The sequence below is a fragment of the Parus major genome, chromosome Z, assembly GCF_001522545.3.
Source record: "Parus major isolate Abel chromosome Z, Parus_major1.1, whole genome shotgun sequence".
Lineage (NCBI taxonomy): Eukaryota > Metazoa > Chordata > Aves > Passeriformes > Paridae > Parus > Parus major.
Genome location: NC_031799.1, coordinates 37,641,465 through 37,661,227, shown reverse-complemented (window position 1 = coordinate 37,661,227; position 19,763 = coordinate 37,641,465). Strand labels below are relative to the sequence as shown.

The 19,763-nt window shown below is 36.6% G+C and overlaps 1 protein-coding gene across 14 annotated transcripts in view; it reads right to left on the bottom strand.

The window, feature by feature from the left end:
• The window catches only part of AOPEP (aminopeptidase O (putative)), a 204,205-nt gene that overhangs the window by 105,799 nt on the left and 78,643 nt on the right, over window positions 1-19,763 (bottom strand). For 12 of the 14 annotated variants that reach the window (XR_004500435.1, XR_004500434.1, XR_004500436.1 and 9 more), the window contains 2 exons: window positions 13,637-13,680; window positions 7,471-7,531 (listed from right to left, as the gene is read on the bottom strand). Coding sequence is in view for 8 of the 14 variants with exons in the window: in XM_015653218.3 (XP_015508704.1) it covers window positions 7,471-7,531; window positions 13,637-13,680 (105 nt within the window). In the remaining 6 variants the exon portion in view is untranslated. The remainder of the gene's footprint in view (window positions 1-7,470; window positions 7,532-13,636; window positions 13,681-19,763) is intronic. The other 2 variants (XR_004500439.1, XM_015653226.3) reach the window with 1 other exon arrangement.

The window sequence follows — 19,763 nt, the reverse complement described above, 5'->3', positions numbered from 1 at the left end:
CCAAGAGCTGTACATACTCTGAAGTACCTGCTGGATCACAGCCGCAAAAAGCAGTGCAAATAGGAGAAAAAGAATTGGAAAAAAAAAAAAAAAAAAAGGCAAAATATTTGCTGCTGTAACTGTTGAAAGCTGTACTCCAGAGTTCAATCAAGATTAGAAAACATGGCATGGTAGTCATGCAAGATACACCAAGAGCTGTACATACTCTGAAGTACCTGCTGGCAATTCCTTAATCAGGAAATACTGTTTAGGGTGGAACAGTGGATGAGAATTAACTTTAATGGGAAGATAAAATAACAAAAGGGACTAGGAGAAGGATACAACACTGCTATCACCTCTTTCAATTTTTTGTAATTGTGAGGTCATATTTGGGGTGTTTATACTAAAGGTGGAAGCTATTTGATCACATGACATAAGGAAAATCATTCCTAAGCAACCAGATTGCTTTCTGTGATGGGACAACTATCTGGATGGATGAGGGAAGAGCAGTGCATGTTGTCTTCTGTACTTCAGCAAGGCTTTAGACACCATCTTCCATAACAACTTCACAGCAAGCTCAGGAAGTGCAGACTACACAAGCAGACAGTGAGGTGGGCTGAGAACTGGCTGAATGGCAAATCCCAGAGGGTTGTGTTTATTGTCACAGAGTCTAGTTGGGAGTCTTTCTCTAGGGTTGTCCCCCAAGTGTCAGTCCTGAGACCAAGATCTGCTGTTCAACTTTTCCAGCAGTGACTCAGACAAGAGACAGATGTCTCCTCAGCAGGTCACTGACAGCACAAAGCTGGAGCAGTGGCCAATACCCCAGAGGGCTGTGTAGCCCTGCAGAAGGGCCTCGACAGGGTGGAGAAATGAACAGAAGTAAACCATCTGAAATTCAGTAAAGGCAAATTCAGGGTCTGCAAATTCAAGTGTTACTGCACATGGGAAGGAATAATCTCAGATGATCAACCTGCTGGAAAGCAGCTCTGCAGAGAAGGACCTTGAGGTTCTGGTGGACAACAAGCTGTCCATGAGCCAGCAGCATGCCCTGGTGGCCATGAAAGCCAATGGTGTCCTGGGCTGCATTAGTAAGAACATTGCCAGAAGCTGAGGGGAGAAGATCCTGTCCCTCTACTCAGCCTAGGTGAAGCACATCTGGAGTGCTGTGTCCAGCTCTGGGCTCCTCAGGACAAGAGATATGGAGCTTGTGGAGAGACCAGAGGAGGGCTAAGAAGGTAAGTAGGGAATTGGAACATCTCACAGAGAAAGTCTGAGGGAGCTGGCCCTGTTCAGCCTCAAGAAAAGATGACTGAGAGGGGACGTCATCAATACCTGGAAGTATCTGAAAGGAGGGTGTCAGAGGATGGAACCAGGCACCCAGGCTTTGTGATGCCGAGCACTAGAACAAGAGGCAAACGGGCAAAAACTGATGCACAGGAAGTTTCTCCTGAACACCAGGAAGAAATTTACTGTGTGAGTGGGAACACTGGAACAGGCTGCCCAGAAAGGTTGCTATTCTTCCCTGGAGATATTCAAGAACTGCCTGGATGCAATCCTGTGGAATGTGCTCTAGGATGACCCTCCTTGAGTAAGGAGGTTGGACCAGAGGACCCCCTGTAGTCCCTTTCAACCTGACTCATTCTGTGATACTGAGACTTGTAGGTTACAGTGTAGGAAATTGGAACATAATAGAAACTAAAAATCATGAAGGAGGAGGCTAACCACTCTTCTTATTTTCTTCCCTCCCCTTTTCCTTTTTTTTTTTTTTGTTTTTTTTTTATAAACTGGAGAGTAAATGTGGAGATGATCAATTTTACACAAGATACCAACTGAAATACACAGGTAAGAAAAAATTAATATAGGAAATTTACCAGTAAATAATAGCATATGCCATTTCAAAAGCAGAATAAAAAGTGATGAAAATTGGAATGAGTTAAATACATTTAGAAGTTTTTATGATGCAGGGACTACTTAATGTTTAATAATCTACTTGTTAAACAGTGTACGACAGAACTCAAAAAGGGGTAAAGACTTTAAAGCTTATTTTAAAAAGGTTAATTACCTAGGGTAGAATAAAAAAATCAGGCAATAGTAACTGCGCAATATAAGACAAAGACAAGTTTGTGCAGAGCTGAGAAAATCTTCCTAAAAAAGCATATGGCCTTTTAGCCTTAAATTCTAATTAAACACTGCATATACTGAAAGAAACAACTGAACTGTACTTAGGAAAACAAATCATCATGAGCAGGTTTGAAGTGGACTACAGTGATTTCACAGGTATTTTCCAGTTGTGGAGCTATTTGTTTCTTCTGATTCTACTCCTTGCCAGCTTAACTCATTGTCTAAAGTTAATCCCCCCATAAGTCACTTCTGAGACAGAAGTATATACTGAAGGTTGCATGATTTGATAAAATCATGTGCAACCACACAATATATTTTACCTTATTTAATACCACCATGACATGTCCCCAGGAAAAAACTCTCATGAAAGCTTGTATTTGAGAAATACTTTCTTTTCATCTTTTATATTCCTTATTGTTTTGTGTGTGAGAAAACCCTGCTCAGCAAGTCTGAAGCCAACCATTGTGGAGTGGCACTCTTCCGTGTAAGAAAGAATTGGCCAGGTTATAACCACACTTTCTTTTTCATAACATTAATCTTTCATGTTTTAGAAAATAACAAATTGGAAATGTTAGTTGGCATGCAGAATTTTTTTTTTTTCATGGCAGGAAGCCAAGTTCTGATTTTATTTATTTGTATGACTCTCTTACATCAAGTTATTCTTGATTACTGTTCATATATACCTGAGCCTGGAAACTAGACCAGTATTTAGAAAAGAACAGATAACTTTTCCAAGAGTGAAACAGTAATGGAAATTGACAATAGTTTTAAGCTGCAACTATAAAGGAGCATATGTTTATATCTGTACCATCTATATCTATATCTATATATCTGCAGTTCCCTGGACAGAATTGGAAAGAGAATTTGGAATGGCAAATGTAAAAAAGCACAAGTAAAGGAGTACAGGATCTTCAGTTAGACAGATGACATGTCTTATGACCATAAAGAATACAAAATATAGAGAATACAAGATTCCTGTGTGCAAGAAAGATGGTAAAATTGCTTTAGCAGTCTGAGGAGTAGAAAGTACTTAGCCTTATATGTCTTTTGCATACCTTTTTGTACCCTTACAGTGTCCTTAAGCTACACAGACACTGCTGTGAAGACAGTCAACTAAGAGATGGGCTGAGAACTCTGGTTTTAAGTGACCATTTGGTTACTGAATATTAAAGAGTACCAGTTACATACAGGGGATAGACTTGAATATAACACAGAAGAAAATTCATGAAATCACATTGATAGCTAATGCTGTAAATGAACCACTTGAGTTGACTTTTCTTTATACTCAGTAAATGGCATCAATTTCCTGTGCAAAATCCACCAACACATGGAAATAAAAACACAAAAACACCACAGCAAGTGTAAAATACAAAAATTCTTATATGAGAGAGATATAAAGGAATCACATTGGGATTTAAGTACAGCATGATACACATTACCCAATTCCATTACAAAGTATAGTCTCTCCAGGAAGGAGGTTTCCTTTGCAAATGCAGTGAAATCTTAGTATTTGTAATTTAAAATGTTTAAATGCTTGCTCAAGCAATTTCTCATAGTAGGTGCTGCAATATTAAGAGTGACTTTAACTGTCATATAGGACTCCAGAATCAGTTTTACAAGGGCTATAAGCAGAAAGTTGTTGGATCTTGTGTGTGGGGTGCAGGATGCTGCTACTATGCATTTGGGACATCTTTGAATCAGATATCTACCAGATGCTTTTCCAGTTGCTCCAGTTTTCCAATTGCTCCAGTACTGAAAGAAAGTAGGCAGTTGTAGTGGGTACTTTATACCTCATCCTGCTCACACTGACTGACTGTGCCCAAAGGGGCTGACAGAAACCTTCCTGTCAGCACACCCTTGCCCACTCACCTAGTAAACTACATGAGAGAGACTAAATTCTGTGCCATTTCTGGACTGCTGTTTATAATGCAGGTAGTTCATCTGTGTGTAAGTTGTGATCTTATATGCCTTCATATAGATTCATTGAATTAGCCAGGCTATTAGTTTACTGAAATAATCTAAATACTTTACAAGGGGATTTCAATATCAGGTCCTGTAAAACAAGTATACCTACACTCTTTACAGTTCTGTAGTCAGTAATTACAGTCATACTTACACTATAGATATAAACATATTGAGAGCTGCTAAGCAACCTCTACGGTCTGAATTGCAGGAATAAAGGCTCCTCTAATGATTTAATAAAGCTCAAAGGAAATAAGGTTTCCTAGTCACTGGATGATAACTCCAGTTCTTTCAATAAAGTGGAAGTTGGTTCCCGTAAGATCCTGACGAGTGATGAAGACAAGTATAAATCATCTTTAAAAAGGGAAAAAAGAGAACCCTGGGAACTACTGACTTGTCAGCATTGTTTCTGTGCTTGGGAACATCATGGGGGACAGGGAGGTGATTTAAGACACCCAGCAGGACCTCACCAAGGGCTAGTACTGCCTGACCAACTACATGGCCTTCTCTGATGGAATGATTCCATGAGTGGACAAGGGAAGGGCTACAGATGCCATTTATCCAGACTTCTGTAAAGCCTTTGACACAGCATCCTTCTCTGTAAATTGGAGATGGAGGGAATTGATGGTGGATTATTAGATGGATAAGAAAGCGATTAGCCAGTTGCATCCAGAGGGTAGTGGTCAATGGCTCAGAGTCCCAATGGACATCAGTGACAAGTGCATCCCTCGGGGGTCTGTATTAGGACCTGTGTTATTTAGCACCTTCATTGATGACATGGACAATGGGATCAAGTGCACCCTCAAAGAATTTGCAGGTGACACCATGCTGAGTGGTACTGTTGACATACCTGAAGAACAGGATGCCATCCAGAGGCACCTGGACAAACTCAAGAACTGGGCCCATGTGAATTTTCTGAGGTTTAACAAGAACAAGTGCAAGGTGCTGGACCTGGGTTTGGGCAACCCCTGGTACCAGCACAGGCTGGGGATGAACAGGTCAAAAGCAGCTCTGGGAGAAGGACTTGGGGGTGCTGCTGGGTGAGAGGCTGGACATGACCCAGCCATGGGCACTCCCAGCTCAGAAAGCCAAATGTGTCCTGGGCTGCATCCAAAGCAGCGTGGGCAGCAGGGGAGGGAGGGAATTTTGCCCCTCACCTGGAACTCTGCATCCAGCTTTGGGGTTCCAGATTAACATCAGTCTGTTGAAGTGAGTCTAGAGGAGGGTCTCCAAGATGATTAGAGGGATGGAGCACCTCTCCTGTGAAGAAAGGCTTGGAGAGTTAGGTTCGTTCAGCCTGGAAGAGAGAAAGGGTGACCTAATTGCAGTCTTCCAGTACCTGAAGGGAGCCTACATGAAAAATGGAAAGAGATATTTTACAGAGTATGTAGTAACAGGACAAGGGGGAATGCATTCAAACTGAAGCAGTAGGTTTAGGTCAGATATGAGGAAGAAGGTTTTTACTGTGAGAATGATGAGGTACTGGAACAAGTTTCCCAAAAAAGCTGTATATGTTCCATCCCTGGAAGTGTTCAAGGCCATGTTGGATGGGGCTCTGAGCAATATGCTCTAATGGAAGGTGTCCCTGTCCATGGCAGGGGTTGGATGATCTTTTATATCCCTTTCAACTCAAACCATTTATGATTTTATGATCAACAATATTATTGAGGGAAGGAAGAGAGAGAGAGCAAGAGAGAGAGAAGAGGTGAGCACCAGATGCTCAGAAGCAGAATACTAAATTAGTAAAATTCCTGTTGATATTTTTTATATGGAACAGTCAAAATACCAGGGACATCTCTGTAGTCATTAAAGAAAATTTCAAACAACTTAAAAACCTGTTAGGTATGGAAATATTTTTGATACATGTTTTGTTTACACAAGCAACAGACAGTTGCAAGGTATAATGAAACTACTCACTATTCATTCTGAGCGACTTATGGCGCTCAGGAAAACAGAGTTTAGTTTGCAGATTAGTCAAAACCATTTTTAGTCTTTTAGTCGGCTCCTATCTTCCTAATTTGTGATTTTAAGTTGATTGTCAGACATTAATAAAGCACATCCTCAAAAAGATACGTGTAGATAAGAAAGCTCTTACATGTCAGGAGCCAGTTCAGCCTCTTACAGCTACAGCTATGCAACATCAATCTCCCCCATATATTTTAATCAGCTGTTTGAGAATGTGTGCAAATTTTTCACCAAAAACCAAAACCGAGAATTAAGATCAAGGTCTTCTAAGAAATGACTGAGCATCAAGATGCATGATGACACTATCGCTTCCTTTCCGCCCTTCTAATTAAAGTTAATTTTATTTTCAACAACTTTATACCAAAAAACAAACTCCACCTTGATTCTACAACTTATTCAAATAGTCTTGAAGCATTTTGATCTCAGGGTCGATCTTTCCCAAAAGCCTTCTACAGCATACAGGGATCAGTGAACACACACATCTCCTAGGCTGTCAAGGGAAGAGCTCAGCCACAGTGTCTGGGTACAGATCAGGTTCTCTGACCATTGTCAGAGCTCTCCAGTTATTTTGTCAATTCTACCTGCAAATGTGCTCACTGAGTCATGCTGCCTTAAGCATGTGAACTTCTGCACATGGAAACCAGAACTTAACATTCTAACTTTTCAAAGTTGGTGGTTTGTTCAGTTTTTTTTTTTAATACTCATACAAGTGGAAACAAATTTGAGCAGTAGGCAGGGTAAATCACAAGCACCCTAGGGGATACCTGCTTAGGGGAAATCAGTTAGAAACTGAGTCCCAAGGATACGCTAAAAATCACTCTGTATAAAGCTGGGTTTTACAAAGATCAATGTACAGATATTATTTGTTATCTCATCCCAGATTTGGTCCAAAATTAATAATCAGAGACTTCACATAGCACAGACACAACTAAGCATTTTCCGTTCACAGAATTTAAAAATTAATCTAAAACCTTTTAGTATTAAAAGCAGAAAAAAAAACTTAGTCTCAATGCTGGAACACCAAAAATAGATGTTACCTATGCAGCAGATTTACAAGCAAGTCATAACATTCACAAGTTATCGAAGTACAAATAATTTAACATTTAATTACTGCTGTCAGTAATGCTTTCAAATAATTCATATTCCAAAAACTGTGAACAACGCTCCTTACACTGAATAGACTCCATCATTATACTGTAAAGTATACTTTCATATGACTACAATATTAATTTCTAGGATAAATTTTGCAGGTTTGTTGAGACACCTGCAGAAGAAAAAACCTGTAATTGGTAAAAGCTAAAGCCATACAAAGGTGTGGAAAGCAGTCATCATCAAAACTGTTTATTTATACCTGTTACAAGTTCAGGTAGTGATTTAAAACATATAATGTAATGAGAAAATCAAGACTCCAGAAGGAACTGTGACCTGGTAATTTATATTTACCTTTGGTATTCCAGAAGTATCCAGCCAGTTCTGGAAGATACTTTCTACAGTTAATCCAGCCCTTTAAAAAAAAAAAAAAAAGAAAAATAATTAGAAGATATGCAAAAAAATACCAATTTTTTAATGTGAAAAATAATCCTTTAGAAGTTAGTGAAATCCTCTAAATTCAAGTATTGGTTGTACTGAAGTGGTGTAACATTCTTGGTTTTTTTTAAAGAATAAAACCATCAGAAGTCCTATGAGCAAATTAAAAGGTAGATCATGTTTTGTGTACTTAAATCATAAATTCAGTGCCGATAAGGATTGTCAGTAAAAGTGTTATGTGGTAAACTGCATTCATGAAACATGTAAAGTATGAACAGGTGCTCTATTTCTTGTTACATGGATAAACTTTGGGATTTTAAAAAGCACTGATGGATGTTAATTCTCAAAGTTACTAAGTGCATAGTTTTGTCCTTTCTGCACTTTCTTTATATCCTGATAACATTCACAGTGAAATCACAGACTAGTCTGGAGATTCAACAAAAGGAAACAGTTTGTCACGATAAAGCTGTGTGAGACCGAAATAACTACATACAGAAGTATTTGTAAATTCAGAAACTATATTTGCACTTCTACTTTTGTAGGCAGCTTCTGTGGTATTTACTTCAACTCTGATGGAAAACTTCCCAGCTTGCAGGGAAGCCAAATAAAAATAAATAAAATAAAATTAATAATAATTAAAAAATCACACATGCAAGTACTGAAAAAAGGAAGTTGAGTAAGCCCTCAATGAATATAAATATTCTGAGAATCAGAACAAATGTGTATGCTCCTGTGCATGGTAATGCCTTGATAAGACTCACTGTAGACTCAACCAACAAAACATTCATGAAAATAACAGCCATTTCCAAGCTGTGAATCAAGAAAACAAACAACCCAATAGACACTTTCAACTTCTCATATGATTTCAATAATCACAGCTGCCAAGAGGGAGCCTTTCTACATTGCCAGGATTCTGAATTTTCAGGAAATTACCATTGTGTGTGTCAGATTACCATATAAATCAATTTTCTACAGAAAACTGAACATATATGTGATGCTTGTGTAGTGGTCTACATTAATATAAATGACTGAAGATCCAGACTTGTTATTTGTGCAAACTTAGTAAATTTGGAACATTTGACTGCTAATCCCTCAGACTATAATTACCTTAACCTTACCACTGTGCTCTAAAAATTGGTGTCCAGTCTTAAATCAGATTAGCTGAGTCCCTTGACTGGGAATAACAGTATAGAGAAATATAACCAAACAGTCAGTCAACTAATTTACTTTCCCCAGAAGATGATGGTGGTCTTGATTTCTTATTTCTGTCTGGTTACTAAAAACATGCATACAGAACTAGCTTAAAATAAGACACCAAAATTTTATATAGTCAAATGTAGGTCATTTGGATTGTACCATTTATTCTGTCTCAAGAAGCATAAGCACGATAAAAAAATTTGTTATTTGTTATTGCATGAATTAAACCCAATACAGCATAGTGTTGTAATGCTGAAGTAGAGCTAGAAGCTGGGGAAAATTCCCTTAGTTGCACACTTAATTTGTCTTACCAAGGGATAAGAAATACAGCCTCACCATGTCAACTAATCATCTTTTTCCCCCATTCCCAGAAATGAAACCTATAGTCTGAGAAAAAAATCTCTGCAAAATAACCCATGTTACATTTGCTGTGTAGAGCTGTTGTTTAACATACCTCTATTTCATTTCAAGAACTGGCTTTGAAATAAGCTTATCACACTGAGGGGAATCACACTGTTTTGACACCACACTAATCCAGGAGAAACCACTAGAAAGTTTCTCAGTCCCTCCTAAAACTTTGTCATTTTTCCTAAGGGCAAGACCAGGAACACTGATTTCTTTTCTGCCAGCAGCACCCACAGTTTCAGAAAAACACCTGTCATACAACCATATGCAATCTTATCTGTTGTACTTGCACACAAGTAATTCATTTAATTCCAAATGAGGATATTCTTGTTAGCACATAACAAAAAAAAACCAACTTGTTTAAGAGACATTCACTATTTTTTTTTTAAATACATTTGTAATGAGCAGACTTTTGCAAAGATCTACTCTGAATTTCTTAATTGTCAGTACTGAAGAACTATGAAGATGTTGGAAATGTTCCTGCTAAATTGTTTGACTTAGAACTATACCCAAAAATATTACCACAAACAGATTGCCATCTCAAAACAAGTGTCCTGGAGAAAGAATAGAGATATTTGATATTTGTAGAGGATGCAGTTCAGTAAGGGCATTTACCACCTGCTTACATTGCAGTTAAGCATCTGTAAGGAGTTAAATCTGGTGTCTGTATGAATTCCTGAATCGCGTTCTGCTTAAGGTTCTGTATTGGACAGTGGGATCTGGGTTGAATTGACTAGCAGTAACTCTTACAAGACTGAGTTTCTTCAATTGCTTTCTATAACAGTTCTCTACTGTAAAATGAGAACGTTTACATCCGTTATCTCATTCCTTGTCTATTTGTTTAGATTGATAAGAAAAATGGTTTTAGCAATTGTCTAACATCACACACGGTTCAGATTCAACATTTTAAAACAAAATCTGTAAAATACTGTCATTAGTGATAATTTGAAAATTAGCATTATAAAAGATGGCTATACATGAAATTTTCACTGCATGAGGTTCTAAGGTACTCTTACAAACATTTAATGCCTAAATCGAGGAGAAAAAACATAAAAGTGTACAACTTTTCTTTTTTTAGGGTAAAGGAAGATAGAAAAATCTGCCATATCTAACTTAAAATACTTATACAAGCATATCTGCTACATCATATGTTTATATATGTCAGTAATTTTCAAAGTAAGGTATTCCAGCTAAGTATGGAGGCATAATTAGAGTGAATCAAAACACAATGACCAATTAGTGATTGTCAACCAGAGATACCTTCCTGAAGATAAATTTTCTTTGGATTTTATCCAGCATAAACATTTTGGCTTATTTAAAAAAAAAAATGAGGAATGAAAACCACTGGGAGTAATTTTTCACAATTATTTGTTTCAGTAGTTATGTGTCTGTCAGCTGTTTGTCTCATTCAAAATCATCACATTCACAACAACATGATGTGAATCAAAGAAAGCAAACGTGAAAGAAAGAGATACACCTACATAGCTGAGGAGTTTGAAATTGCAGCATTATTTTAGTATTTAATTGACAATTTGTGAAAACATCCAAGGGACGTAGTTAGTGAACCTGGATTATGAGAAGTACAAATAGGAGAGCTATAACACAAGCCTTTACCTATCATATATTATTAAAACCACAGCTTACTAGTAGATTTTTTTATTTAATTGAATGAAATGAAATAAAAAATACCAGCAAAAAAACCCTAAGAGCAGAACTGACCTGTTAAAAAAAAATTTGCAGTCATAAAGTGGTTGCACATGCAGCAATTCTGATATATCTAAGACCGGTGAAACCCTCTGTTACAAGGGTAAACACTGATTCTTTGCAAAGCTCACATGTTGGGCAGATGTGGAAAAGATCAACTTGCAGCAAAGACTATGGGTGTAAGCCTTGGGGAGAATAGAGCCACTGGAGTTTTATCAAATCTAATGCACTCTGATATACAGACACATAAGAGGGGGTTTTATTGGGGTTTTGTTTGGTCAGTTTGATTTCTTTCAATGTAGTGAAGTTTCAAATTATATGAGTAAATAAAATACCTTGGTTACAGGTGGGTAGTATTGTAGACTTTCCTCAGAAAGGCCACGATAATGTGAGACTCTAACCAGTGCATGTAGTATTTTAAAAGGCTTTGTAAACAGAGAAGGATAATCATCAATATTTGTTTGTCATTATTTCCATTAGTCCTCCACTCAGACAAATAATCAGTCTTAAAGGCAAGTTCAGAAATTATAAAGGACCACAATGTACTGCTCAGCTTATCTGATGTCAGTATTCAGCTGCAGTCCAGAAAGAGAAGGATTCTGCTTCACAGCATGGATTCCTGCAGTTAACATGCCATTGTAAATGAGTCAGAGCAGGAAGTGAAGTAGCCCTATAAACTAGGCATAAAACTGACCTCCTCCAAGTAAAGAAGGCAGCAAAGATCAATAAAAAGTTACATCTGGATCTTGGAGCTATTAATCACTGGGAATGTACTAAAAAAATTTCCTTTGAATAAAGCTAAAGGAATTAAATACTTGGAGGTAAGAACCTTTTACATCAGTCCCTGGATTGAATAGTGGAAAGCTGAAGTTACATTACTACAGTGTAACAAGTACAGAAAATTTCTACACTGTTTCACAACAGTTTTCTGCCAATGTTCATCCTGATCGCATTACAAAAGTCTCCCACAAGCCAGGTTCCATTAATAGCAACATAGTTAGCCCCTGTTGTCACAGCTGAGGGCAAGGTTTGGTTTTATTACCTACTACAAATATCTCTTTATTTTTTTCTTTTTCTATGATTAAGACCAGCCTCCATTACAAACTTCACTGTATTAGAGTGCTTGATACTTGTCAAGTTTAAAGTGCATAGTCTAAACATTTAAATTTTACTTGGTAGAAGTGCGCAAACCTGAGAGGTTTTATGTGCTACAAAGTATTTTTGCTCTAATATTGAAATGCACTTCATTCCTATATCAAACTTTGTGCAAAAAAGCACTTGTGATCAGACAATCACTAAAAATACTTGATTTTTATCTTTCCTCCCTTTTTTTTACTTCAGGTAAGTATTTCTGAACGAACCACAGGATGCATTCAAGAATGAAAAAAACACCCTCCCAGCAGATAAGAAATAAAGACCTTCTATATATCAAGATTCCTCACATTGCTGCTGGTACCTGCCAAGTAATTTTGGCAATAGATAGTTCAGATATGCTATATATATATATGACTGCAAAAAGAATTACCATATATCCGAAATTTCTTTCATACATTTTGTAATGTGATGCATCACAAATGGAGCTATACTTCTTGCATTAGTCTCATAGAAAGTTTGAATATGTTTTTAGATAAAAAAATGGATGCTTATGCAACAACATTTTGCACTGGGTTTGGAGTTCAGGGAAACACAAGTAAAAAATGAAGGAAAACAGGAGTTTTTTAACATGGCAACGTATAATCATATATATATATATATATGTAATATATATGATATAATCATACATATAATATATACTAATTTAAAAATCACTTTCACATCTAGTCCATACAATATACCTCATTATATTTGGCCTAGAAACAACATTGAATCATATATAGAGAGTATTATCCACTACATCGTTGGAGAATGTAAAAGCACCCAAACTAAACCTGAGATACCACCAATTTTTTGAATTGGTGTATTTTCCCAATGTATTGTATTTTCCCAATGATACCTAGCTTCTCTGTTCCTTAGCTACCAGGAATGGAAGTGTTTCACTAAAAAACTCAATACACTTGACCTCAATGAATATAATCTTTTTTTTTTTTTTTTCTCCTAAGCGTTCACACAGAGTTATGAACACTTTTGCAATCCTGGCCTTCAATAATGTATTTTTCAAGTGAATAATTTTTAAAACTGTAATATGTAAAGCTCCACTACAAAAGAATTTGAATTTGTAGCACAGTCTAGAACAGCACAGAACAAACCAAACTGTAAGCATGGATAGCTCCAAAGTGTGGCTAAAGACTATCATCTTCAACCAGTCACAGTCACAGGAGGATTTTGAAGGACGTGTCAGGCAATTAACGCTCGACTTCTATTTCATGCTCATCTTTCCTCATGTAGCACAATGTCTGACTGAGAGGGGATGGCACCAGACTACTTCTTGAAAAAAATCCATCTTCTCTGGATCCCAGATTCACAGCAAAGTTCTGGCATCCTTGCTCTAGGGTTCCATATGCCAAAAGCAGTTGGCAGGCAAATCACAGGTTAGTTTGAGCAGGCAGCTATGCCTGGCATTTCAGACTGCATAGTGAACACAGGACATCACCTCTGACCTAATATGCATGTTAGAGGCACTGTTTGGGGAGAGCATGGTATAGGACAACCACAGCAATTCTTGTAGTTTTTTGTGTGTATATGTAATGGGAATCTTCAGACTAGCACTATTTCTGGCTAACACATATTAAAATCTTATTTCTATGTATTTCTTTGGCTTTTCTAGACTAGCTCTTACTTTTTTTGTTGAGGAATGTCTTCCAACAGCATGCTAAGAAAATCCTGGAAAATGAACAGAGGAGCATAGTTAGTATATTTATGAAGCCAGAACCCTGTGTCTTAACTGGTAGTGAGAGATTAAATACTACAGATAACAGAACAGTAAGAAAAAAGTTTATACATCCACTGTGGTGATATAATGACAACATAAGGTATATTCTTATTTATACAATATACATTATATTGTCAGTTTTCCAACCCACTCAAGCAAGAATTGTCAACATTTAAAGAAAACAGGCTTGAAAGTCTGCTGACTATTTCAACACAATCCCATGTTCCTACTTTTATTTTATCCATAATACACACACAAAAACTATTTTAAAACTGTTAGAGGCTGCAGATTTACATATGAAAGTTAAGAAACACCAAAATTAAGGGTGTTTATGCTCACTTCACTGTGCTTACGTCATTATGTTGTCCTTAATGACATAACTGCATAAAGCTTTTTCTTCTTTAATGCATGTGCCTGATTAGACCCCACCTACTCTTCATTCCATGACAAAATTCACAATATTGCTGATAACCACATCACCTAAGGAGTAAATTCTTCAAATAAAAGATAACTAGAAATTTTTTCATGGTTTTACAAAGACGATGCAATGCCAATTGAAGAGCATTACTATCATCCTCACTTATACCAGTATGATAAGCCCTCTTAAGAAATTTACAACTGACATCAATCACTAAAAGGTTCTCTGGCACCCTGTGCTCTACACAACCTAATTTTAATTACAATCATTTTGACAGAACACACTCCTTTGAACAATCACATAATAATAGGGTTTATTAATATGAATTATTAATTTATATGCTATTTCATAAAATAAATGCATCTGCTTTGTTAGTATTAATCTTTGTGGAGACAAGTTTCACACACTAATAATGTTCCTCACTTCAGTATATAATTGTTGTAATGTACAACAATTGCAAATTGTTGCTCTCTAAGGTCTTGAAGAACGTTTCTTAAAAGGCAGAAATCTTTTATTTATGGAACATGTCGTAACAGTCAACAAAAAATACTGTTTGTCTGAGTATGACATTGTTAGGGAATTAAAATAAAACAGATTGCACAACTGAAACTACTGGTAACGCAGTTAAGCCTTCCTCCTTTAGATCATAAGTGAGATTCAGGTTGCATTGCAGTGGCTGCAAAATTGGCTTATGACAAAAAGTAAATTACACAGTGCTGGGCTCAGTGTGGCAAGAATGCCATCACTAACTGTGGCAGGAATCATTTTGTCCCAATCACAGTGTTTTGCAGACATGATGATGATGATGATGATGATGATGATGATGATGATAATGATGATGATGATGACTTTATTTCATACAACTACTTGTAGTTTTGTTGTATGTAAACTTTACATTATTCTGTATATAAACAGAGAACTACTGTCTCCTTCCACTTGTGAATGTTTTGATGGGGCTACACAGTGAGCATATATCCAAATAAAGAATATTAAGAGATCATAGTTAAAGTTATTTCAAAAGTGTGTGAATAGTAAACATGAAGTAGTTATCCTTCACCCTATTTGCACTGTGTGTACATTAAAGCAACTAGATTCCCTGGTTAGATTCCATCAACTTTTCATAATCAATCACAGTGGATGGTTTTATAATCTATATACTATACTATGAAATTAAGCATCTTCTTTGTGATTAAAGCTGTCTTTTTTCCAAATGCCTATTAAGAAAAAGGCACCATCATTCTACACATCTTCTTAAAACAAGGATTAATCTATTATATCTTAACTGCTCATATTTCAATGCTGCGAAACAGAGTAGGAAAGCAAATTACCACTTCTTATTAGCGTGGCTTTTGACATTTGCCTACTATCAAGTCTGCATGACACATCTCATTATAGGTCTGACTTTTCACCTGTTTATAATTTTGCAATTATAACTATCTGGAGAGAAAGTTTACTCTCAGGTTCCTTTTTCTTCCTCCACCAGATGAAATGGTTCAGAAGTGTCCAGGAGAAAAGTCAGACAATAAATTGAGTTTTTTTAAGATTTGATGCCACTTCTTTAAGATGCTTTATTTTACACTATGAAGCAAAGACTTGTAGATAACTATGGTAACCCTAACTAATTTCTGGATCAGACCATAAGGCAAATTATACTTTGGTTTGGTTTTATTTGTCTTTGTTGCAAGTAATTCAATGAAGGCATAAAGACTATCTAAGTTAGAAACCACTACATGCTATCACAGTGCTGCAATATTAACAAACTGGTTTATATTAATATGATCAAATAATCTCACTTTCTTATATTCTCCTTATATACTCACTTTCTTATAACTCCATCATGTTGCTCTTACCTGGCTAGAGACCCTGAGGCTAGAAAACAAGGAATTCTACTATATTTGGCCAAGCTGAAAAGCCATTGAAAAAAATGAATTCAACACATTTACTAAGAATCTGCTAGCCCCTTATAATTAAATTCCCTGGTGACTTTCATCTGCTCTCACTATAATCCTGAATGAAGCCAGTAACTTTAATCACAGCTGTAACATGGGGCTTTTGCTGGGATAAAGACTGGGACTTTGACATCAATGAGAAATTTTCTTTGCACAGTTAATGGATGTACTGTATTCTGAGCCAAAAGCAAAGAGGAGTCAGGACCCAAAAACTGAGACACAGGTTGAAAGAAGTGACTGGAAATGAACGCTACTTAAAGTGGTAACTAGATATATGTGGTGTTAGAAGACCTTTTATTTCATGCCAATAGGTGTTTTAATACTACTCCAACTTTTGTCTTGAGCAATGGACAGCAAGTTTCTACCCTTGAAATGTTTTGGAGCATCAGGGAAGTACCTCTCTCTGATCACACATATTAATATCAAATATAGAACACTCAATATTAAAAGACAAGTTATGTCTTCATATTAAAATCTCAAATCCAGACATTTTAAGTACTCTACAACCAACAGATACTTTTGTTTAAAATCTTTGACTGGAATATAATGGGGTGCATAAAAACAGTGGAGATCTCATGACTGAAAGTGATAAATCCAAATGGACATTCACTTGGCAACAAATAAACTTCAACTACACTTACATCCAGTTCCTTGAAGGAATAATCCACTCAAAGTTAAACTATTCCTAAAAAATATGCAGTTTGTTAATGACATAACTAAGTAGCAAATATTTATTTGTCCATTCTAGGTGGGAAAAATAAATAGTGAGAACCCTTCTAGGTTCCTGCTTATTTGGAATTCCTTCCCTAGACATCTTCCCGCTTTCCTGGCTTCTGGTGGCAACTTTTTATCTAGAGTAAGCAAGACTCCCCCACTATACATTCTATCATCAGGCAGCAATCATTACCAGACAGATTAACAGTGCAATTCCCAGGTGATAGAACCTCCTTCTAGCTTTAGTCAAAAGTCAGTTTGTTGGCCATTATAATAGACAGAACCATACAAAAATTAAAGTAGGCAAACAATTCCATTTTGAAGATATTTTTATTTCAAGATGAAATAGAACATCAGCTTTAACTCTGTCAGGAGTACCAGCAACTTGTACTTCTTTCTTTTTATTTATAGTAAAAAACACTCCAGTCATTATTTTAGAAGTTCACTCAAAGCAATTGTAAGTGAATTCTCTCATAAAAAGAAAAATTGAATATTTTTTTAAAACCCTTCTCAAAGATCCCAGATTTGTGTTACTCATCTGTTGCTAACTCAACTAAAATAAAGCTGCTATTAAAAATCTACTGAGCATGCAAGCAAAATGAAGGAAAAAGGCAAACTGATTAATGTTTCACATATGAAGTAATTTCCTTGCACCTGCAGCTCCCATCTAGGAAAATTACTACAAACACCGCAGAAAACAAGACTAGTATTCATAACATGGGCAATTTTTCACTGTTTTACTTTCCCTCATTCCCACAATTCCTAAACCTGGGAACTTTTACAGTTATTTTAGACAAGGTGAAAGCATAGCACTATAGTATTTAAACTTAGCATTTGCACTTCTATTTATTTTAAATCTTTTATTCATTTAAACATTGACAGCATGTTTGTTCAAGAAGGATCTTGAATAAGAAACTTTGTACTAACTTGACTTCATTTCTTCTGCATTTACAACTCCTGCTGTGATTCATCATCTACCTATACCAGACCCCCCAAAAAACACAATCTTAAGGATTTCTTACAAAGACAGAAAATGCACTTTAATTGGTCATAGCCCTATCACATTTTCATTTTTCAGTGACTAAAAGCCAGTATGATGTTAAAATTCTCTTCCCAAGAACTTCACTAGGACCTGGACTTATGGTGTTGGTAGACAAGGGAAAAGCAAACAATAGAAGTTTTAATGTACAACACTATTTTTCCACCATATCAGGTGGTATCTCCAAATGAAGAAAAGTACCTTTTTTTTTTCCTTTACCTATATTCAGCACATAGTTATGGACATATTGCACATGTCCAAATAAAAAGTAGCCTAAGAAACAAAAAAGAAAAAAAACCAAATTATTTTGCTTCAATAATTCAATAACAAAACACTGAGCAGTTTTTAACCCAATAACCAAAATGGATGTTTCTGGGTGTGGTATTTCATTTTAGGAGACTGAATTAGGTAGACAAAGGGAGAAGTCTCTAGTGCATGTGCTAGCTAGCTACCATGACTAGTAGAACAGTCTGCTGAACATTTTGCAGCATTCAAACAGACTACTGACACAACTCACCCTACATCAACCAGAAGCAACGTTTTCTTACCAAAATCTGAGCACCTTCCTTACCACCAGCTTAAAATGCTGGGCTTCTTGTTAGCAGTCTCACAACTTCTGTAATTTTCAAATTTTGTCCAGCTGTGTAAAAGCGAAGCATCTTTTTTATTATTTTGGACACCCTAATGTATAGGCTCTGGCCTAATATATATGACCTAATGTATAGTCACTGGCATTTTCCACATTATGCCAAATGTATCTGCTTATGGTCTCAGTAACATGACACAAGAAACAACTGCAGCAGTATTAACTCCCTTAACAACCCAAACATTCCTCCAAGGGGCAGAAATGCAGTCTTAGATAACTGCTCCTAACCTCTGGGTGACTCGACATAAAAAAGATATCACAGGTCCGTAAGCTATTGGTAAGATATCTGGGCATACATCTCACCCCATAAGAGTGATATTCAAAATAGTATGCATGCAAGCAAAAAATCACTGTTGCTGTAAGAAACAGGAAGTGTTAGACTTGGGTTACACAAAATCAGAGGATCTTACTCAGTGTTTCAAGGAGATATTTATCACTGTCCTAAATATTCTCAAACATTCCAACATTACAAGTCAATAAGCAGACTTCAGCAAAGAAGGTGGTTTCAGAAAGTCACTCATAGCCCTTCTCTTCTCTCTTCCCTTGCCCCTCACTGTCATCACGCTGCTCTTCTACCAATCCTAAATATTTGTGGTGTCATGGGTTTTGTTCCCAGCCTGCTTTTTACCACGATGAGTTCAGTGACCTGGTTCACAGACACCCCCATGAATGAATGGTTGCTTTCACAGCATTACTGAAGCAAGAAGCTGCACTGCTATTTGTGCAAGCTGGATTCATCGCCAGTAACAGGATTCTGACAACTTTGGGCTCAGAGAGCTATGTAATTTTCTAAATCAAAACAAAATTAGAGCTAGTAGTTACATGACTTTTACAGAAAGACCTAGCGGGAGTAAATTTCTACTTATAACCCTAGTTGGCTTTGTCCTTACAAGAAATAGGGTGAAATTAGAAGTATTGAATGAAACACCATGCAAAGAAAAAAAATAAAAATTCATAAGTATAATCTCTTTCAGAAACAGAGAGGAATCAGGGAAAATACTTGACTGATCACAGCCAAAAACCACAAACTAAAAGATTACATGTGTATGATTCCAGAGTGGTAAATCTTTGAGAACATCAGTACCTATGAATAGTGGCCTTTTGAAGTATCATGTTAAAAAAAAATCCCTCATTGTTTCTATTATTGGACACCAGTAGGGTGTGATTCAAGTGTCACCATGAAAAAAAATGTTCTGCCCTCTAGCAGGTAGGAATTTTACCTATATTGCCAAATTACAATTGCCTCTCCCCTTACATTACAAGCATAA